Source organism: Sinohyriopsis cumingii, chromosome 7 (assembly GCF_028554795.1).
Source record: "Sinohyriopsis cumingii isolate HCF-2022 chromosome 7, ASM2855479v2, whole genome shotgun sequence".
Classification (NCBI taxonomy): Eukaryota; Metazoa; Mollusca; class Bivalvia; order Unionida; family Unionidae; genus Sinohyriopsis; species Sinohyriopsis cumingii.
In genome coordinates, this window is record NC_142967.1 from 46,775,367 (window position 1) to 46,795,458 (window position 20,092).

The following is a 20,092-nucleotide window of genomic DNA, read 5'->3' on the forward strand; positions in this document are numbered from 1 at the left end:
ATACCAGTCAAATTGCAAACCTTCACATCCGGCTTCACCAATGGGGTAAATGATACTTGTACACACTCATGCCTCTTGGTGGGTAAAAGCAAGACTGAAAACCTCAAGTGTCAAAGCTGTGGTGATATTATATTGCAGGCCCTCATGTCTCATGGGTGTGGTCCTTTTATGTTAGCCCTCATGCTGAATTGACAGGGTCCTAGGCATATCCCCAGTGGGATTGCAATATATAATTGTCATTTCTACTCAACAACATATCAACAATAATGCCTTTAGAGTCATTTTGATCATACATGACTCCAATGCTTGAATGGAATCGAATGTGGTTTCTACTGTATTCATGAAACTGAATGTTCTGGTGCTGTTTCTGCATCTTCAAGGTGGGTGAAAAGGGCATCTCAATATCACCTGTGCGACTATTCGAAAATTCTACTGTATTCACAGATACAGTTATGTTCTGTTGCAGTTCCTGCATCTTCATCGGGGTGGAGGTGGAGAAGGCAGCTTGACATCACCCATGAGACTGATCATGATTCAGACATGGAGTGTATGTTTAAAAAGTCTTGGTCCAATGTACTGAAGTGTGTTTGTTTTTTAAAGGCTCTTGAGCTGCTTCTTCAAAAATGTTGGAACAAATATTTTTAACAAAACTAAACACACATTACATGTATGTGCCAATTAGCAACTATACATGCAGACACATCTCCAGTCCATCCTCCAAGACCTTAAATCATTTAACCTTCTTGCACTAGGTTGTCATCTCTGTAATGAAAAGAAGAAAAAGACAAGTGCACACAACAAATACAATTTTTTTTTAATAAATGTAAACTGCGTTATTAAAAAGACTTAGAAGTGTATAAAAGTGTGTGTGACTAGGATTTTTTTAACATAACTTTAACAATTTTTCAGTCATACTGCTACCATGTCTGCCGTGTGGCAGTTTATAGTGATGTCTAGCACTGAGGCATCACGCCGCAGACATGTAGCATGATGTCCCACCTAGTCAAATTATCCGGACACCAGGCCGACCAGTCCTAACACTATCCTCTTAACGCTGAGCGCCAAGCAAGGCACCTGTAAGTACCATTTTTTGTAAGTCTTTGGTATGACTCGGCCGGGGTTTGAACCCACAACCTCCTGCTTCCAAGGCGGACACTCTAACCACTAGACCACCGGAGTGGTCATACAAAAGTGTGCAGTGCCTGAAAAATTTCACCTGTGAAACTGCATGTGACCAACTGAAAACAAGTGTGATGATAATGAACAGTACATAAATTGCCAAAATACTAATAAATTCACCCTAATTCACAAAAATGTTGTATGCACCATTTCAAACAACATTTTGACTTACTATACCACTGAAAAAAGCGGATGGCTGAATTTAAATGCAGAATAAACTGGATTCCATGCGGTCCATGTTTACAGCATTAACTGAAAGCTGAAAACTGATTACTTCCAGGTACACCGGTAGCCACTTTACAAGTAGAAACACTAGTTAACCAGTAAGAGTTGCTTCCCTTTGTCTATATGCTATATAAACAGAAAGACTTATTTTTGCCTTTGTTAAGGACTGGATTTACAGGTAGCAGATGTAAATCTGTATTGTAAATGTGATCCAGTAACTTGATGAAGAAACACAGGTGTGTGTGTCTTACAGTATTCTCTGTTAAATCTGGATACCAGCCATAGCTGGGAAAAGAAAGGTCTTTTTACACAAGTGCCCTATAGTCGCCTCTCTAAACAATTTAAGATATCCACAACTCATCCAGACTAATAATAATAATAATAATGCTTTATTTATAGAGGGTGACTCATTAGTCAAGGACTATTCTCCCTTGAGGCCCTCTTAATGAACAATGTAACTTTTCAATGTCATCTGGTCTTTCTTTACCAAGAGGCAGACAGATAATGGAGAAGGAGTTGGGCAAAATTCATGTGGTAGCAGACAAAAAATTTTCTTGAACAATTCACAGAAGGCTGAGTCTTCCCTGGTCATCATTAGATTGAGTTATTACAACAGAGTTTGTGAGCATAAATCCTTACATTGTGAAAAGTGGGTGATCAACATCAGATTACTGTAACTATTCTCATCAGACATAAATGTAGGTTTTATAAGATTTGATGTTGACTGTAATAAATCTAGTCCTGATAACAAGGTCAACATTTCCATACTTCTGGTGCAAAATCTGTGATACAGGTACAGATTTAGGGATATTATATTAATGTAACCAGTCCCTCCCTGCATCAGCTGAGTGCTGAGGCTGATATTAACAACTGACAATCTGCCTCTGTTGTTACTATAGGTCCCGAACGGCTGCCATACCTATTCAAAATCTATCCCAAAGGTATCATGGAAAAGATCTGCCCTGGATGAGAAGATGAAGGTAGAGCTGGGGCTGTGTGCGATGCAAGGGTTGAAATGGTTTGCCTAATCTTCTTTTGCATTTAGTGTTTCTATTAGAAGAAATTGGTTTCCTTAAGGCAGCAGCACTGCCAATATTAATGGTGTCTTCCTCTCTGGTAGTACACTCCTTTACCTTCCCTTTATTCCATGTGCTACTTCTGGCTAAGACTGCAGCCAAATAATTCACTGTCCAACATGTACAGATATCATAAGCAGAGTTTGAATTACACCCAACACATTCAAGACATGTTATGTAGTATGGTTATCACAACCCAGTTTAAAGCACTTGTACCAAACACTTACTCATGTCCATTGTGTTGACACTTGTAAATGAAAAACTGATAGCCATTACAAGTGAAATCAGTTAAAAATCAAGGAAACTTACTGTCAAGTGGTCACTAATCAACAGCACATATGCTATAAATATTAAACATGTGACCTGTCTGGTCTGTAATATTAGACTGCCAGTAAAAGAATTTAAAAAATAGGTCAAGTACACATGAAAGTATTAGTGACCAAGGCAGGTAACCCAAATGGTGCTGTCACATATATTACATAATGAAGTTAGGTTTTAATACAGCCAGAAACTTTGTCTCAAATTAAAATGGGAGTGTGTGTGTGTGTGTGTGATTTGGATTTTTAATGTAGTTTTAACAATTTTTCAGTCATATTGCTACCATGTTTGCAGTGTGGCAGTTTATAGTGATATCCAGCACTGGGGCAACATGCCGCAGACATGTAGCATGATGTCCCACCTAGTCACATTATCCTGACACCAGGCCGACCAGTCCTAACACTAACCTCTTAATACTGAGCGCCAAGCAAGGCAGCTGTTAATATGATTTTTGTAAGTCTTTGGTATGACTCCGCCAGGGATCAAACCCACAACCTCCCGCATCCAAGGCGGATGCTCTAACCTCTAAACCACCAGAGAGGTAAATTAAGATGGGAGAAAAAAAACTGAAATATAGATGGAGCCGACAAAAGTATACTTGCCTTGTGTGAAAAACTTCTCTAACTCACTCACAATTTCAAAAGATACCACTTAACAAGAACGTGCTTCCTAGCACAAATGGAAGTAGTAATGTAGGTACTAAAGATACTAATGAAATGGCACCAATCCCTCTAATATATATCGGAAAAAAACTTTTTGCTTTTTGATAGCTAATATTTAGCTTGGGTGGTCTGGATTCACAAGTATATAAGAAGAAGTCACTGATCCCTAGCCTGTGTGTTAAAAATGGAGTTTTCTCCTGGTGCTCTGCAACTTGTAGGTAGGAAGCATTTACTTCCAAACTACTCTAATAGTTTTGAAAACCCAGTATCTTCTGTAAATCGAAACTTTTTACATAAACATAATATTTTGAAAACTTTGAAATTTACAGTTATTTAACACGATTATAGCAATAAAAATGTTGAAAATAATACTCACACTATATCCATACACATAACCATTAGGAAGCATCATTGGAGGATTATGCTCATTAAGAGACTGTCCCGAGATGTAACATATCAGTTTCGAATTGGCACAGTGAGAGTATGGCAGCTCCTTTCCCAGCTCATTGAGATGCCGACTGCAAACTGGGCATTCAGCATTCTTCCCAGAAGCTTCACTCTTATAACAGTGACTGAACACAGTCAAGGAAACATATGTACATACAATCATTTTAAAAGCAATCATTTTAAAAGCAGACAAGCACTTTGAAGTTTTTGAAGATAGGTTTTCCCCTACATACAGCCAATAATGTGATTACCAGTAACTATGGGAAGCTTTGGATCATATTTTGAGAAAATATTTAATATTTTTCCACAAAATTTACAAATACATGCAAAAGACGTATACAATCAAACCTATATAGTAGATACCCTGAAAACTGTCCAAAAATGGCCTTTATGAATAGGGTGACCTACCCAACAGACCCAAAAGATAAACAAGTGAAAAAATCCGTTGAGAAAACTAGGGCAGTAAAAAGGGTTCTGAGCAAAGAAATTAAACTACATCTAGGCATTTGATTTATTATACCTTTAATTACCAAAACCAATTAAGAACTTCTGAACTCACAACATCCAAGACATAATCATCATTGTCAAATTTAATTTAAATACAAAAGATAATATGGTGCAATTATGCTTATTATTTTCAAATAACTCACTACAATGGAATAACCAAACTTCTTGTTATCATATAAAATTATGTTTAACTGTCAGACCTAATTATCTCTCCCACATAGCTAAATTAGGAAGGTCTATTCAGAACAAAATCTGGGCAAGGCAAGTGGAAGAATTCTCTCCTCCATTTAAAAGAAAAAGGGGGGAGGCACATTTTCTGAATTAGAGGTGGGATTTAATGAAGAAACAAAGTTATGACTTGAAAATCTGGTGCATGATTTTCACTATTTTTTCTAGCTTTGGGTCGCCAGTCAGGCGGCAATTTGAAATGTTGTGAAAAACTATATGTATACAATGTTAAAAATGGGAAATATCATTAATCAATCACATAATCCTGTATATGCAAACTCTCACAACAAAATGGATGAAGGATACGGTGTTTTGAGTGCTGAAAGACCAGCCTGGAGTGTAACTGTGAACACAGAGTCACTATTCAGCTGATGAAGCTTGAAGTTCTCCTGTCGGAATTGCTGAACAAGGTCATTCCATCTCTCTGGATTGATCAAATCCTGTTAAAAAAAGTAAAGATGCTGGATAGAGGACAAATGACAGAAATAGCATACAAACGGAAAGACTCAAGTCTACAATAAGTGATGTTGATCATTCCACTGCTGATATTGGTAAACAAGTCTTGTAAATATGAAATCTTATGATTATAGCAACATTTCCGATTCCAGTGCAAATCATAAAAGAAAAATATGAAAATAAAGTTTTGCACCTTTAAGGTGTCAGTTTTTCTCAGGTCAATGCTTTCTGTACATGATCATTTAACATGACATCACTTTACATACCTACCAACCATCCAGTCAACATTGGTGGGGTGGCAAGTGCTGAGTACCTTGTTGCCCCAAGAGTGCATATATTTCAAATAAGCAATGTTATACAATTATCTACTCATATAACCTCACCTAGAAAATGACTGAATATTAAAACCTGAAAGAAAAGAAAATGAAATGTTTGAAGCATTTTATACACATCCAAACAAAAAATAACTTGTAAATGTATCACTGTCTTTTATCAACACACACACACACACACACAACAAAAGAGGCACTTGATTACCCACTAAAAAAATCATAGTTTCTACCCTTAACATCCATTACAGTATTATCATGTTGTTGCTGACTTTTGCTACTCTCAGTAGTTCACTGAAGGATTTGAAGATGATGCAAGTATAATTGCAAACTATCCTGAATTTTCCTGGGCATTAAAAATTCTTTCTGAATCCATCCCAATGTAAAAGGATACAGTATGCATTACTCCAGAATGACTCATGTCAATATGGCATTTCCAGTATGTACACAGTATAAATGCTTACTCCTGTTGCTTAGCTTCTTAAAGTCCAAGTCTGTAACCCAGGAGTTTTAAGTTTAGTTTTACTGGGTTTTGCTTGTTTCTCAAATGGCACATCCTTCCCTAAATCACAGCTGCATTTTGACATTTGCCTTCAAAAAGGAAACAACACTTTCACTCTGCTAGCTTTACCATTTCAGGTACCAAAATAATGTTTTGCATTTGATGTATGGAGTCAAATCTGATTTGAAACAGATGTTGTTTCTGATAGTAAACTAGTCAATAATCTTTAATAAAGATGGCTGAAATACTGTTATTCAAGGCAACAAAATATAATTAACTTTACTTTCTTCAATACCTATCTCCAAATGACCAAACCTGAAATAATTAGCATGATGGGCTCTCCCACAGCAGTCCTCAAAGGAATAGCAAACAAAATCACCTGAGCTATTGTCAGCCAATTAAGTGATCTGAAGAAAGGTGTCTGTTTATCTCTATTTTTACCATTTAGTTGCTTCTACCACAGTTAGCCATACAAAAATGTCCATGGTTAATAGTATTCCATCAGTATTTAGCATGAAGCTGTGTGAATCAGGTTATGGCCATATACTGCAGTATCAATCAATCAATCAATCTTTCTCTCTTCTCTCTCCCTCTCTAGATTTACTGGGAAATCACATTTTTAAAAATACAATCCATATCCACCATAATGTGATGTGCCACGCAAATTTTTAACTCTCAAACCCCTAACACCGTCATGTTTTGAAAACACAATTTCCAACAATCTTGGAGGTGGGGGGGCAGGAACATACTTTTCTTTACTACCACAATACATATACAGCATGTAGTCTGTATAAACAGTAAACAGTCCAGCTAAGAGTCCATGTAAATCTATCTTCAGGGCAGGTTATACAGCAATTACATGCTGTCAATTAAAAGGATAGGCAATCAGAGATAAACAGATAAAAAACCACTATTTCACTAATTACTTAACTGGTTGAGAATAGCACAGATGATGCATGTCTAGTCCTTTGTGGATTTATAACTGAAATGTTGCGAATTCATTTAAAGACATTTGGGATTATGTCTTAGTGATTCTTTTGTACTGTTGGTACAAAAGTACATTTCTGACCATCATTTGGAATACCATTGGATCTCATTTGGATAACTCAATACTTTTTTGGACTTGAAAGAACTATTTAGGAGTTTAAGATTTTTTTCACCATACTGTTAGTTATTATAACTTTGTCACTAGGTATTTTAGTGATTTAAATTACATTTTCAATGATAAAAAACTTGTTGTTTTTCATTCTTTGTTGTTACTTAATTTAAGACCATAGAGTCTTTACACTTTTTATATATATATATACCACTATGAGTAGCACAATAAAATGCACAACAACCAATATAAAATGTTAGTGACTTCTGATTTCTTGAACAATAAGCCATGTCAAAATTAAAAAATTCCCAAATGTCAAATACTCCATCATTTCACAACTGATCATCGTTAAATCTCAATAACTTAAAATAATAAAAGGCATACTGAACTTCAGAACAAAGTGTCTGACAAAGTGTGCATGAAACTGTGTGATATTATCACAGTGAACTTGTTGTCAACATTTATTTGAAATCTGATAAAAACATTTAAAGAAAAATGAATGACATTTGTACATATGCTACACAGAATATAAAAAGAGTCACATTGCCTTTCCTTCAGTACTGCATGAAAAATACCAGTACAAAAGCAGTATAAATGCCTTTTCCACTCCTTTATTTTAAAATTATTAAGTCAGTTTTGAGACTAGTCAATACTCAATGTTAGTACCAATGAAACTCAAGCACAGTTGCTATGCATGTACTAGCAAGCCTGCAATAACTGGTTACTGTGAGGAGAGACTCTTTTTCACAGAACTCTACTTGACTCCAGATCTCATTCATAAAAGGAGGCATTTGAACATTTCAAGTAAGAGTTCTCAGTCTGTAGTAATATGTATTACTCAGACAGTAAAGTTTTAAGACAGAGAGATAAGTTCCATTCAGTTTGCTGTACCAACCCTCCTTCTAGGCTGGGTAGAACATAGTGTGGGTAGAGTTTTACAGTGAAATGGATCCTCTCATGAACTCTCCTTCTAGGCAAAGTAGAGTCTTAGGAAAAATTCTGGATGAATTGGATCATTTCATCTCAAAGTTTGTCTGTGTCAATCACCTTCTATGCCAGGTAGATCCTTGGTTGAGTTTCTGGGTGAACTAGACCAGTAGCTCTGACAATTTGCTTGTACCAACCCTCCTTATAGGCAAGGTAAAGCCTGGGTGGAGTTTAAAAAGAAATGAACCATTACCTCTCACAATTTGCCTGTGCCAATCATCCTTCTATGCAAGGTAGTGTCTTGGTTAAGTTTCCCAGTGAATTTGACCAGTACCTCTGACAATTTGCCTCTGCCATGCCTCCTCCTAGACAAGGTAAAGCTGTGTGGAGTTTCAGGTGAAATGGACTAGTTCCTTTCACAATCTGCCTATACCAACTTTCCCAGGCTGAATAAACCCTTGGTGGAGTTTCAGAATGAAATGGATCCTCTGAGAATTTGTCAGTCCCAACCTTATGTCTAATCAGGCCAGACCCACTGTGGAGTTTCTGGGTGAAATGGACCAGTTCCTCTCACAATCTGCCATGCCAACCTTCCTTCTAGGCATGTCAGAGCCTCAATTTATTTTCAGGGTAAAATTGATCCTCCTACAGTTTGCATGTACCACCTCTCCCTTTTGGAAGAGAAGATCCTGAATGGGATTTGAGGATGATTTGGATCGGATCCTTCTTTGATTTGATAGTAACAACCAACTACAAGGCAAGGCAGAACCTGGGTTGGGTTCCAGGGTAAAATGGATGATTCAGTAGAGTTACTGTTTTCATTGTTACTATCAGTGCATGAATAATAACTTAATGCCCAACCGAATAAGGCTTACATTACTCCATGTAAATATTTCTCTGGGAGACATTCTAAAATCTGCTTCCAGTCCCTAGGTACCCTGCTGCTACCCATTCCCATTAAAATCCAATGATAAAAGTTATCACTCTCAGTCAACAGTTTTGCCTTTAAAAAAATGTTTCCTTGCAGAAGTAAGATTAGTACTTGCAATGGAGGTTACAAACTGTTATACACTTAAAGTTGGATAAATAATATTCGAAAAAGAATCTACCTTGTAATGAGTTAGTTGTGTATCACTAGGAAATGCTAGCAATCCCATAACCTTCTGAATGTCAGGTAACTGTTCTTCACTGGGACATGTCAAATATTTCCTAGCATGTCTGTAAAAGCAAAAGTAAAAATTCTTTATAAACAAGAGAAATTTTCATGTTATTATATTTAGTATTAATATCACATCTGAGAATATTACATGCTTAATTTTCACCAATCAGTAACTAAGTTTGATAATTCTGAGTCTGAATAATATATTTCTGCAAATAAACTCCCCAGAAGTGTGGTAATTCTCGCAAAAAGGAGTTCTATTAGAATACGAAACAGAAAACATATTTTGGCTTAAAAATCTACCAGTATTCCATTCTTTATATATGTTTGATTATAGGGCCAGTTTAAAACAACCCTATCTGCTAAACCAAGATTGAAAATTTAATTGGGTCACATACATATGCATACAAATATGTCTGCAAACAGGATTTTCAACACATGTATATCATTGGTTTTTGATACATGGTATTTAAATGTGACCCCTTTCTAATGCATGGAAATTCCTATGCGTGTGTTTTTATGATGCATGATTTGTGCAAGAGCATTGGTCTTAATTACTCTTGATTTGCCTCCTGAACAGTTCTTATGCACTGTCAATAACAAATTTACTACATGTACCTGTTATTGACATTTGTTAGACTGCTGTTTACACCTTAATGGCCAATAATATCACACATTTGGAAGATCAGTATGAATTGGGAAGATCTAACAGGTCTCTTTTGTCATGTTTAGGTGTGCATAATTTAATTCTGGGTTAGACTGTTTTGTGATTATCCTTGACATTTATGATAGAGGAAGAAAGAGTCAATGTTTGACTTCACTGGATTCATTTTAGATCAAACATCGGCAGTTTGTTGATTGCCCATCAAATTATAATCAATTAGAGAAACTGGAAAATAATGTGGCTTGCAAAGTCAGTTGTGAAAGAAAAGTAGAGAAACTTTAAATGTGTTTCATTGCTGATTAATAAGCTTCAATCGGTGAAAAAATTTCTAATTTGGGTGTTTTAATTATTCTATCATTCAGTAAGAACTTACCAGATATTATTCTCAGTGATTTATTTAAAGCTCTGGAATTACTTGAAATTAAATAACAAGATGGAATAAATTTTGTTACATTAGAAGCATTTGTTAACAACTAAATGTACAATATCTGACAGTAAGTTTTTTTTCCCTATAGTTTTGGGATTATAGGATCAAGGGTCAAACAAGCCTTCAGTTTTTAAACTATTGAGAACCCTTGAAAAATTTCATTTGTTTATGTTTAGACGTTTCTGTGCAATTGTGCTAATGAACTTCTCAAGACGAATGAATGGATAGACAGACAGGATTTGAGTATCATAATATCCACAGTACTTTGCTAGAGTATGAGGATCAAATATTAAGCAAAGTATCACTTCAACATTCAGTAATACTTTGAAGTTCATTTGTCCATTTTCTAAATTAAATGTATCATATAAATTTGCTTATAAGTCAAGTGAATCTTCACTCAACAAAGATGCTGATCTGCCATAACATCATGCACCTGCAGATCAGGATCTATCTTGTTTGTTCTACTGATTACTCCTAACAAACTGCACTGACAGATCAGCTGGCACATTATGCTACAGCAGATCTGGGTCTGTGCAGTTTGCACTTGGACTTGTTTTATAAGCAAGTACATATGGTAATTATTTTTGTAACAAAAAGTTAAATGTGAAAAAGGTAAAAAGGATAGCTTCATTAATGTCTGCTGATTTATAATGCAAATGAAAGGTTTTGCAATATCAAGTACTGTAGAATAACTTACCTTACTGCTTCTAATCTTTTATTATGTCTTACTAACTCAATAAATTCCTGTGTTCTCAGATTAAACTCTAATGTGCTCTGAAAGAGGAAAAAAATAATAGATAACCAATATCTATTAATTAAGATTTCACTGCAGCTGAGTATTTGTATGCTGGGTTTTATTACACTTTGCAAGGCTTTAGGTAGTTTTATTACACTAGGCAGGGCACAGGTAGTTTTATTACACTATGCAGGACTTTGGGTAGTTTTATTGCACTGTGCAGGGCTTTGGGGTAGTTTTATTGCACTATGCAGGGCTTTGGGTAGTTTTTTTTTATATAAGGCAGGGCTTTGGGTAGTTTTATTACACTATGCAGGGCTTTGGGTAGTTTTATTGCATTATGCAGGGTTTTGGGTAGTTTCATTACACTATGTAGGGCTTTGGATAATTTAAAGAGTATGAATTTTAAGTTTCATGTGCCTCATTTTTTGGATAGAACTGCATTTAGGGACCAAGAATTCCTTTCAGTTTCCAGTGTCAAAAGGTTTCAGTTTACCAATTTAAAATTTACTAAAATTAAAGAAGGAAAAGCTCAGTATTAAGAAACATGATCTGGTTTCAAAGGAATTTTGGTTTACTGAGGTTTGAGTCTTGAATACCGTATTCTCAAAAACTTCTAAGAAAGAAACAAAACATAAAACTTAAAATCAACAATACAGATTTAATGGGGTGGCCGAGTGGTCTAAAGCGCTCTCCGTTAAGGATCAATGCCATCTCACCTCTGTCTGCATGGGTTCGAGTCTCCGATTCAGCCAATGTGGGTATGTGAGAAAGCTTGCCAATAGCTTCTCGTGGGTCGGTGGTTCTTTCCGGGGTTTTCCCGGATTCTTCCTCCACCATTAATACTGGCTGCCATGTATAGCCTATCATGTGCTGAAAAATGGCGTTAAACCCTGCAACAACAACAACAATAGAATTAATACCCAGACTAAACTAAATGACTTTAGTATATAAAGAAAAGAACCATTTTATAACAATTATGAAATACTTTTTACCAGGCCTACTATGTAACCACTAAAACTCAAGCTGTGGCAGTAAAAACAACATCAACATCCTAAAATCCTTACAAGATGGATAATTACCCCATATGTCAGTCACTTCCACATCATTTTTTATAGGACTCTGGCCTAAATTGCCTGAAAAAAGGGCTGATAATTCATATTTACCTTTATTTTCCTAAGTTTTGATTTATTTTCATAGCACCAATTTAGACAAGGTCCTGTCTCTCTCCTTGCCAGGGACTCTTCTATAGCCTTAGAGGTCATGAACAGCTCAATATTTGTAAGGTCCTGCATGACCAAGAAAAAAAAAAGGCTTTACATTAATGCTCCTCATTATCTGTCTGTCTGTCAGCCTTTTGTATGTAAATACATTTAAGATTTAAAATGGAACTGCCCAGACAGTCTGAAATAGGTGGGTACATATGCAAAATGCACCAATTCTTGACTTGGTGAAATTAAAATTTCCATACAGGTGAATGATGATCTGCACACAGGAAATACTGCAAACTCTGAACAGAACTGAAAACTGTATTTAAACAATAAGACTAAATTTACATCAGTTTGATTGATTTTAACTGCAATTTCAAAACATTATTGGCTTTAGCATGCTAAACAATGGGGGCAAAATGCATTTTCCAAGGACAGAGCAGTCACCTGACCCAAACTGACCTGGGCAGGTATTGGACCTACAGCTTAAGTTATGAGTCCAATGCTCCCTCATTTCGTAGACTTCAGTCCTAAAATCACTAATTCATACTCAACAAAATAAGCCTTGAAGTGACAATGATTCTTTAAATGGTCATCAAATCAATTAGAACTCTAGTCTGTGACAAAAAAACTCAACTAAGAAAAGCCTAGTGTAACTGTCAGCTGATGAGATATAATTAGTAAGCAATATTTTTCACACATATTATAACCATTGTATTTTCATGAAAGCTCCAACATCTAGAAATGGGTGTACCTATAAACTTATTAAGAAACTGGGGAAGGTCACATGTTAAATTCCATAACAAATCTGACAGTGGTGTAGATAAGCTTTCCAATTAAAGTCTGCATTAAAGTGTCACAATCTTAACACTAATTTAGTGTTAGTCACAACCCAGAAAAAGAGAACAGAACAACAATACTTTTTAAAATGGTTTTGTTTACTAGCTTAAACTAGAACAAACGCAATGGCTTGCAATTGCAGATACCCATGCTTTTCACTGTATATTTCCTGTCCTCTGGTATTCACAAAGACTACCAAGACACAAACCCAAAGTCATACTGAAAAAGTCATCAAATATAATACCATAATTACATATGCTGCTGTCGTGACATCTATAAACTTTGTCTCCCTATTTAAAATGTCACTGTGATTGAAAGGACAAAGTTGACTTTTAAAAAGATTTGGTCCCTAAAAGGCCAGTTTTCAAACCCCAAAATTAGATTTCAAGAGGACAAAATACTTTAGATGTCCAAACAGTGAGTATAAGAGGTATGTACACCACTCACTCGATAACTCACACCCTGATAACTCACGAACCCGCTTATAATGCAGGGTCAGGTGTGGATCCCATTTTTTATACCAGAAAATACCCAAAAAATGTATCCCTAAATGTTGAACTTGAAGAAAATCATTATCAAAACTAGTAATGGAAACTTTGATGTATCGCTTGTTTTATCATCAAAAACAGTAGATAGGACCTAGAAATTTTAATCAACACTATGAAATATCAAATTTAAAAATAGGTCATGCATTTTTTTACATTTTCTTTCCAAAAGACATTCCTAGTACACCGCAATTAACGATATGTAAAGAAATTTTGATCAATGAATATGTCATGCAGAGTGGAGGCAGTACTTTAACAAATAAATACAAAATAAATAATTTTTTATCAATTGAAATTTGTGTTCTAGCTCTATCTTTTAGTTCCTTTTAAGTGTAATAGTCATGAATGCAATGTGTCCTCTTGAAATTAAACGTGAAATGCGTCAATCTACCATAACAGCTATGTCCGTGAGCGTTTCTCTGAGAACCTAATAAAGTGCCAACCGTGTTTTGATAACTGACTTCCGAAGTATTTGTTGTATTGTTGCCTTGAATTAAAAGCTGGCTTCCTTTGTATTATCATGTTAATTATGTCTTTTGAATCAAATAAAGGAGGCAGAATAAAAGAAAAGTTAAAAGGCACGCAAATCCAACAAACTTAAAATCTAGCGGCCCCGCTAGAATTTAAGGTAGTTTTTGTTACTTACACAATAACAATAAATGTTATTGTGTAAGTAACAAAAACTACCTTAAATTAACCGACTCTTTCATAACTGTGATCAAAGACAACAAGGCAACCAAGTGAAATGAATACTTCGTAAAATAAAGTGCTTGATTTCACAGATACAGACCAGTGGGCAAGCGACTTTCAGAGAATTCTTGAACTGGCACAAAGAGATATCCTCAAGGATGAAAAGAAATTTCATTATTACTTCCAATGAAATCACAACATCAATATTGTACTAACTGAACAATACAAAAATTTTGTTTCGACGCAGATGATTGTCTCACAAAATAAATGTCATGTGTTTTTGAAAAAAATGAATCTTGTTTGGCAGTACTGACAGTTAGTCTAGTTCCCTGCAGTGTGGACTCGCTATATGGTGAGATAATATTAAACACCACTATGGGAACCAGACTCATCAAGAAAACAAAAAGCAGTGAATGTAATATAGATTTTTTCGCGTACATGTGAAGGTTATTGAAATCAGTTGGAACGATTTTTCACATGTTGGACAATTTGAAAATAAATCTTATTTAAACAGAATGAGACTTTATTAGAAAAAGCGTGTTATTAAAAATTCTTATCAATGTGATTGTAAAATGAGGATTCAGTCAATAAACAGCCCAGTTCCCTAATGCCACTTCCCCCACCCCCAGTTTTCTTGACGTCAAAGCGATTTTGTCCAAGTTTTGGAGGTCCGTCAGTAATTCGCGCCTTGCTTACAGTGTGGTCTATGTTTGTGGACCCCACTGTGCGTGAGTTATCGAGGGGGAAGTGTGCATGATGAAACTGATTAGCAGTCTGGAGTTCAATAATTTAAAGTCCATGATTGTGAGATATATTAACTGCAAGGTCATTTTTTTGGTAGTGATTGAATAATTTATATTTTTTAACCATACTGTAGCACTTGCTCTGTTATTCCTATTACATGTACTGTAGTTTTGTAAGTGTACCATATTGTTTCAGTTTCACTTATTTCTTGCCTTTGCAATACATGTGCAACAGAAAAGTCTTATGCTAGTTAGACCTATCATTCACCTCAATTTCTGAATGCTGGGCCAATTTCAACGCTGAGTTGTAATATCCTGCTCTCAAGAAAAACTCCACCAGCATGCGATCAAGTCTCTTTTTTTGCCAAAGTGGACGTGCCGACTCCTGAAGATTGTCAGCCTCTTTTAGATGGTCTACACGCCTCTTGATCATCCTGGCTGCTTCAAGTTCCTCATTGATGCTCTCATCAGCCTGAAAATTAATTTAGCATCGTAGGTCTTGGTTTTGAATCTCAACTATTGTTGGTGATAAATGGGCTAAAGCTATTATTTCTCTACAACAAATATGCATATGAGCTACATTTTGACAAATAAACACAAACTCTCTAAATAACATTATCAATATAATCTATTCATGAATGACTGACTCAGAATAGCAAGGCATAGTAGGACAATGTTACATTTTTTTATAGTCTATGAGAAAAACAACAATGACAGAGCATCTATGTTTGAACTTCAAGAAGTGTTCAGAAATCTATGAAAAACTTCAATCTTAATTAAGGATAAATGCTGTGCTCAGATTCAAGGTTTCTAAATTTATTTCCAAACCTGTATTATGGTTTTTGACAAAAGATGGATGAAAAAAACAGGGCCAGAATGAGCTTATCTTGCAAGTACTACAGAGATGTGTTTCAAGAAAAAAGAAGCCACAACACAGTGCCTGATGCAGAGACAGATGATAAGACAATACTATTCACAGAGATCTTGGAAACACTTAATTATGCATATTTGGACGCCAATTTTTGATCCACCGTACGCATGTAATAGGTGTGTGGCAAAATTCAAAGACTTGCCAGTCCTGCTTCAGCCACCTGCTTTGTGGGAAAATGTGTTGATCAATTAACTGTGCTGATATTTACAATGACAGAATTCAGTGACTGAAAGACCCCTTGATGTACATACATGTTGCCATTATAACAGCACATCAAAAAGAACATGATGCAATAGCTGGGCGGCTAGTTCAAAGGCTTTGACTGGCAACCAGGTGGGGAAATGTACTTATATTTACAGTGACTGAATTAAGAGTCAGAAAGACCCAGAGATATACACGCGGTCATTTATAATAATACATCAAATAAACAACTTCAGCTTTCATTATTGTGTTCATTTCCGAATGTATCGGAATAAGCAGTGCATATGACCTCAGAATCAAGACATGTTGAGACTTAGACAAAATGCCATTCGTAAATTTGGATAAGTATTTTGGGGTTAAACGGCAAACTTATGAAGATTCTAACGAGATTCAGAAGAGTGCTAAAGCTGCTAGAATTGATAGTTCGGATAGGACAGTAGCTAAGTGTAAGAAAGTGTGTGATGCCTAGCTTAGTGTTTGGAATAAGTCCTTACTTGGATTGACAAAATTCAGTATCACTCTTATGGATGAACAAGAGCTATTTAAGAGGTACATTGACTGACCATACTTTTATTCTAAAATGCCCCTCGCCTTAGCCCGGTTAGTTCTAGTGTTGTAGCGAAATGTATTCATTAAGACATCAGTAGCTAGGCCTAGTTTTGATATCAATTACGCTGACAAACTCTTGCCCATTCACAAGCATCTGTTTTGACAGCTGATTGACCATAAACCCTTTTCCAAGTAAGGTAGCAACTATCAATTTCCTGCATGATATCCTTTGATGATAAAACATACACACATGTGTTTTAAGATTAAAATCAGTGATCTGGATATATATTAACTGCCTCTTGTACACTATTTCATCATAAAATTAGTCTGAAACTGTAAGTGAACCAGTAGGCCTAACGGGAAATAATGGCAGACTTCGTGTCATGTTTACCCCGACCCAGAGTAGCCCAGTTTGAAACATGTATAATCAAGGCAATTCTGACGGGTCATTGTTTGATGTCGAACATTGCTGAAGGCTAGCACTAATCCGTTACGTAAGATTGTTGTGGCTAGAATCGAAGGACCGGACATTGGAGTTGCACACAGCCAATTATCACCTAGGTGTCGAAATGTTTCCAAGATCAAAAGAAATTGCCTGAAGAAGTGGGAGTGTCCTAACTTCTTTCCCCTGCAAACAGACAGACAGGTTGAACTGGCCGCTAAGACGATTGGACAGGGGCACAGCGCCACCCAATCAGAATCGAGATGGGGGAGAGACCTTGATTTGGGTACAATGATATCCCTGCGTTTTCCGGCAAAAGTTAGTTCGCTGAGAGAAATTACCCAGAGAAGAGGTTAGCGTAACTCCGAATAGCCATTCGTTATTGGCGGGAAAATCTTAGAGCGGGAAGGTCTAAGTACAGAAAGCTTCAAAAGGTCAGTAGATATTTGTTCGGTCTTTGTGGAATGCGACTGCATTTTAATTGTAGGTCGTATGTATACTTTATTAGTACTAGAATCGTAGTACGAAGATTTACTTTGTTTTGTTAATATGTTTGCATATTTTGAAGGAATGAGTTGTTTGTTTTGTTAATATGTTTGCATATTTTGAAATGAGTTGATATTTGTAAAGAATTATATAGCTTGCCAGCCGTCGTAAGAGTTAATATTGTAATTTACTATGTGGGTATTTTATAGTAGACTAACACATATGTTCATATGATTATAGATTTTGCCATTGTTGAATATTTGTAATGTACAGACATGCGTCTGATTTTGTCAGATTGTAGTACGATGAGATTAAATATATATGTGTATATACTGACGTGACGCAATGTATTGATGTCTGTATAACCATTCGCTGATACTGTGTTATTACGCCATTGTTTACCCAGCAAGAAGTGTGTGGGAATTTCGATGTGTATGCATGCGTGGCCGAAACAGTGACAGCTGTCTGATGGTTAATTGTCGTTATAGTGTGAGGTGAGGTTCGATTAAACATTTGTTAATGCCTTGTGGTTTTTCACAGGAAGCTTTGAGGGACAGACCAGTTAAAGTTTGGTCCCGTTGTCTCGGATAGAGAGACAGAGGAAAGGAAGGAAGGAGAAGAGGTGAAGTTGAAGTCTGGGAGCGGAATTGGAGGAGATAATAGAGAGGAAAAGGAGAAGTTGAAGTCTGGAGCGAAGCTGGAGGAGATAGTAGAGAGGAAACAGAGACAAAGAAGGAGTTAGAGGGATGGAAAGAAGGAAGAATCAGCGGGAATAGATGAGTAGATGCAAGGACAGGGTGAAAATCAAACTCACACTGTAAATCACGGGATGAATTAGGCTGTCACTTGGTCGAGGGAAAGACGAGTGATTGGAAGTTATCGTTTTTAAATTATCACATTTATTAAATTGTTATTGATTGAATTTCATCTTCGTGTTCTCTATAATTTAACCGTCGGCATTGCTGACTGGGGGCTCAGAGCTGTAAATCTACATCATCACTAATTTAACTTTCTAACCTAACGAGCCAGGGTGGAACTTTCAATTTAATTTAATTAAATTATATTGGGAGAACCCCACCCCAATACGACAGAACGCCACACTTCGCTAAGTCTGGGATGTACCAGTTTATTAGATATCTGTTTTCGTAAATCATAGGGCAAATATTTTCAGAAAAAATATACAAATCACTGAAGGTAAAGTCAAGGTATTTTATTAAAGATTTAACTTTAAAATGCAAATTATGTAGGTCAGAAACATATAAACAATGCTATGTTGTGGAATTTGTGAGATGTGCTTAAAGGTCTAAGCTGTTTTCCGACTTGACACGTATTTGCGAAAATACGGGGGGAAAAACAGCAAATCAGATACTATTTAACCATTGCCTAAAATTACTGCGAGGATGTAGACAAATAAATAAACCATGAATTTGCAATCCTGTCAATGGACTGTTGTAATGAAGCTATATTATAGGGAGTGATTATATTACGAAAAACCTCTCCATCTAAAAATAGTTGCACTCACGTTTGTGTTGATTCTGTAGGAAAGAAGGGACTGCAACTTTTGATGGTGGGACTCCCATTTTTACCAAAATGGGAGTCCTGGACTCCTTGTTTTAAAATCCTAGCAAGACCTCTGTATACATGTATGTTATATGCCCCTACCACTCCTGTGGTGGGAATATAAAAATAAAAACCAATTTGTGGTACATGTATGTGCATTCACCAGCATATTGTCTCTAGTGTCGAACATTTAAATTACAATTTTTCACAATATGATTGATCCCTTTACATCAAGCAATTAAAAAAACAACAAATTAATGATGAATGCTTGTGATATGCAAGAACATTTAACTTTTAAAACATTTTTTTAGTTTTTTAAACACATTTTAGGGTTGAAGTAATCCAGAGTCAGTAAACAATGTATAAAATTGTATGCACTTTCTTGGTTTTGGTTGAATATCAATCCACAAGTACATGGTCATTACATAAAAGAGCATGGGGAAAAGTACTATGTCACTTTGATTGTCCATAAAATAATCCCTGAATGAATATTTTAAAACTGATCAAATTTGCACGACTAGAGGATCAAAAAATTCCTCTTTTCTAATACAAAAAGAAAATGGTATATTGGAAAGTAAATTTATTAAGTATGACAAAATTATTCAGATCACAGCAGTTCTCCAAAAGTCAGCACTCACTGTCAATTTACAGCAGGTCATAAACAAACAGCCAAAGCTTTCCAAAGGTCTTGGATTCTTTTCAATAATCTTATCCTTTCCTATCACATGAAATTTACTGGAAAACTATATAAGTATTTTGTCATGGGGGGGGGGGATTTGCTGATGTTTCGTGGTTTGTGTATACACACATTTTCTTATATTTACTTCATAGTGACAGCACCTGGATATGTTAATACATATCACATAAGGTTTCTACAATACACCCGATTCTGGACAGAAAAAAACTGCCTGTCTTTTGTGTAACCATTATGAAAAGGCCTGTTTGCAGATAAATTCAAA

The 20,092-nt window shown here is 35.9% G+C and overlaps 1 protein-coding gene across 1 annotated transcript in view; it reads right to left on the reverse strand.

The window, feature by feature from the left end:
• Positions 1-20,092, reverse strand: part of LOC149795143 (E3 ubiquitin-protein transferase MAEA-like) — a 53,647-nt gene that overhangs the window by 12,762 nt on the left and 20,793 nt on the right. The window contains exons 3-8 of the mRNA XM_089964863.1: positions 15,233-15,436; positions 12,105-12,227; positions 10,900-10,976; positions 9,062-9,170; positions 4,949-5,082; positions 3,837-4,032 (exon numbers count right to left, since the gene is read on the reverse strand). Of these exons, the coding sequence (XP_089820989.1) occupies positions 3,837-4,032; positions 4,949-5,082; positions 9,062-9,170; positions 10,900-10,976; positions 12,105-12,227; positions 15,233-15,436 (843 nt within the window). The remainder of the gene's footprint in view (positions 1-3,836; positions 4,033-4,948; positions 5,083-9,061; positions 9,171-10,899; positions 10,977-12,104; positions 12,228-15,232; positions 15,437-20,092) is intronic.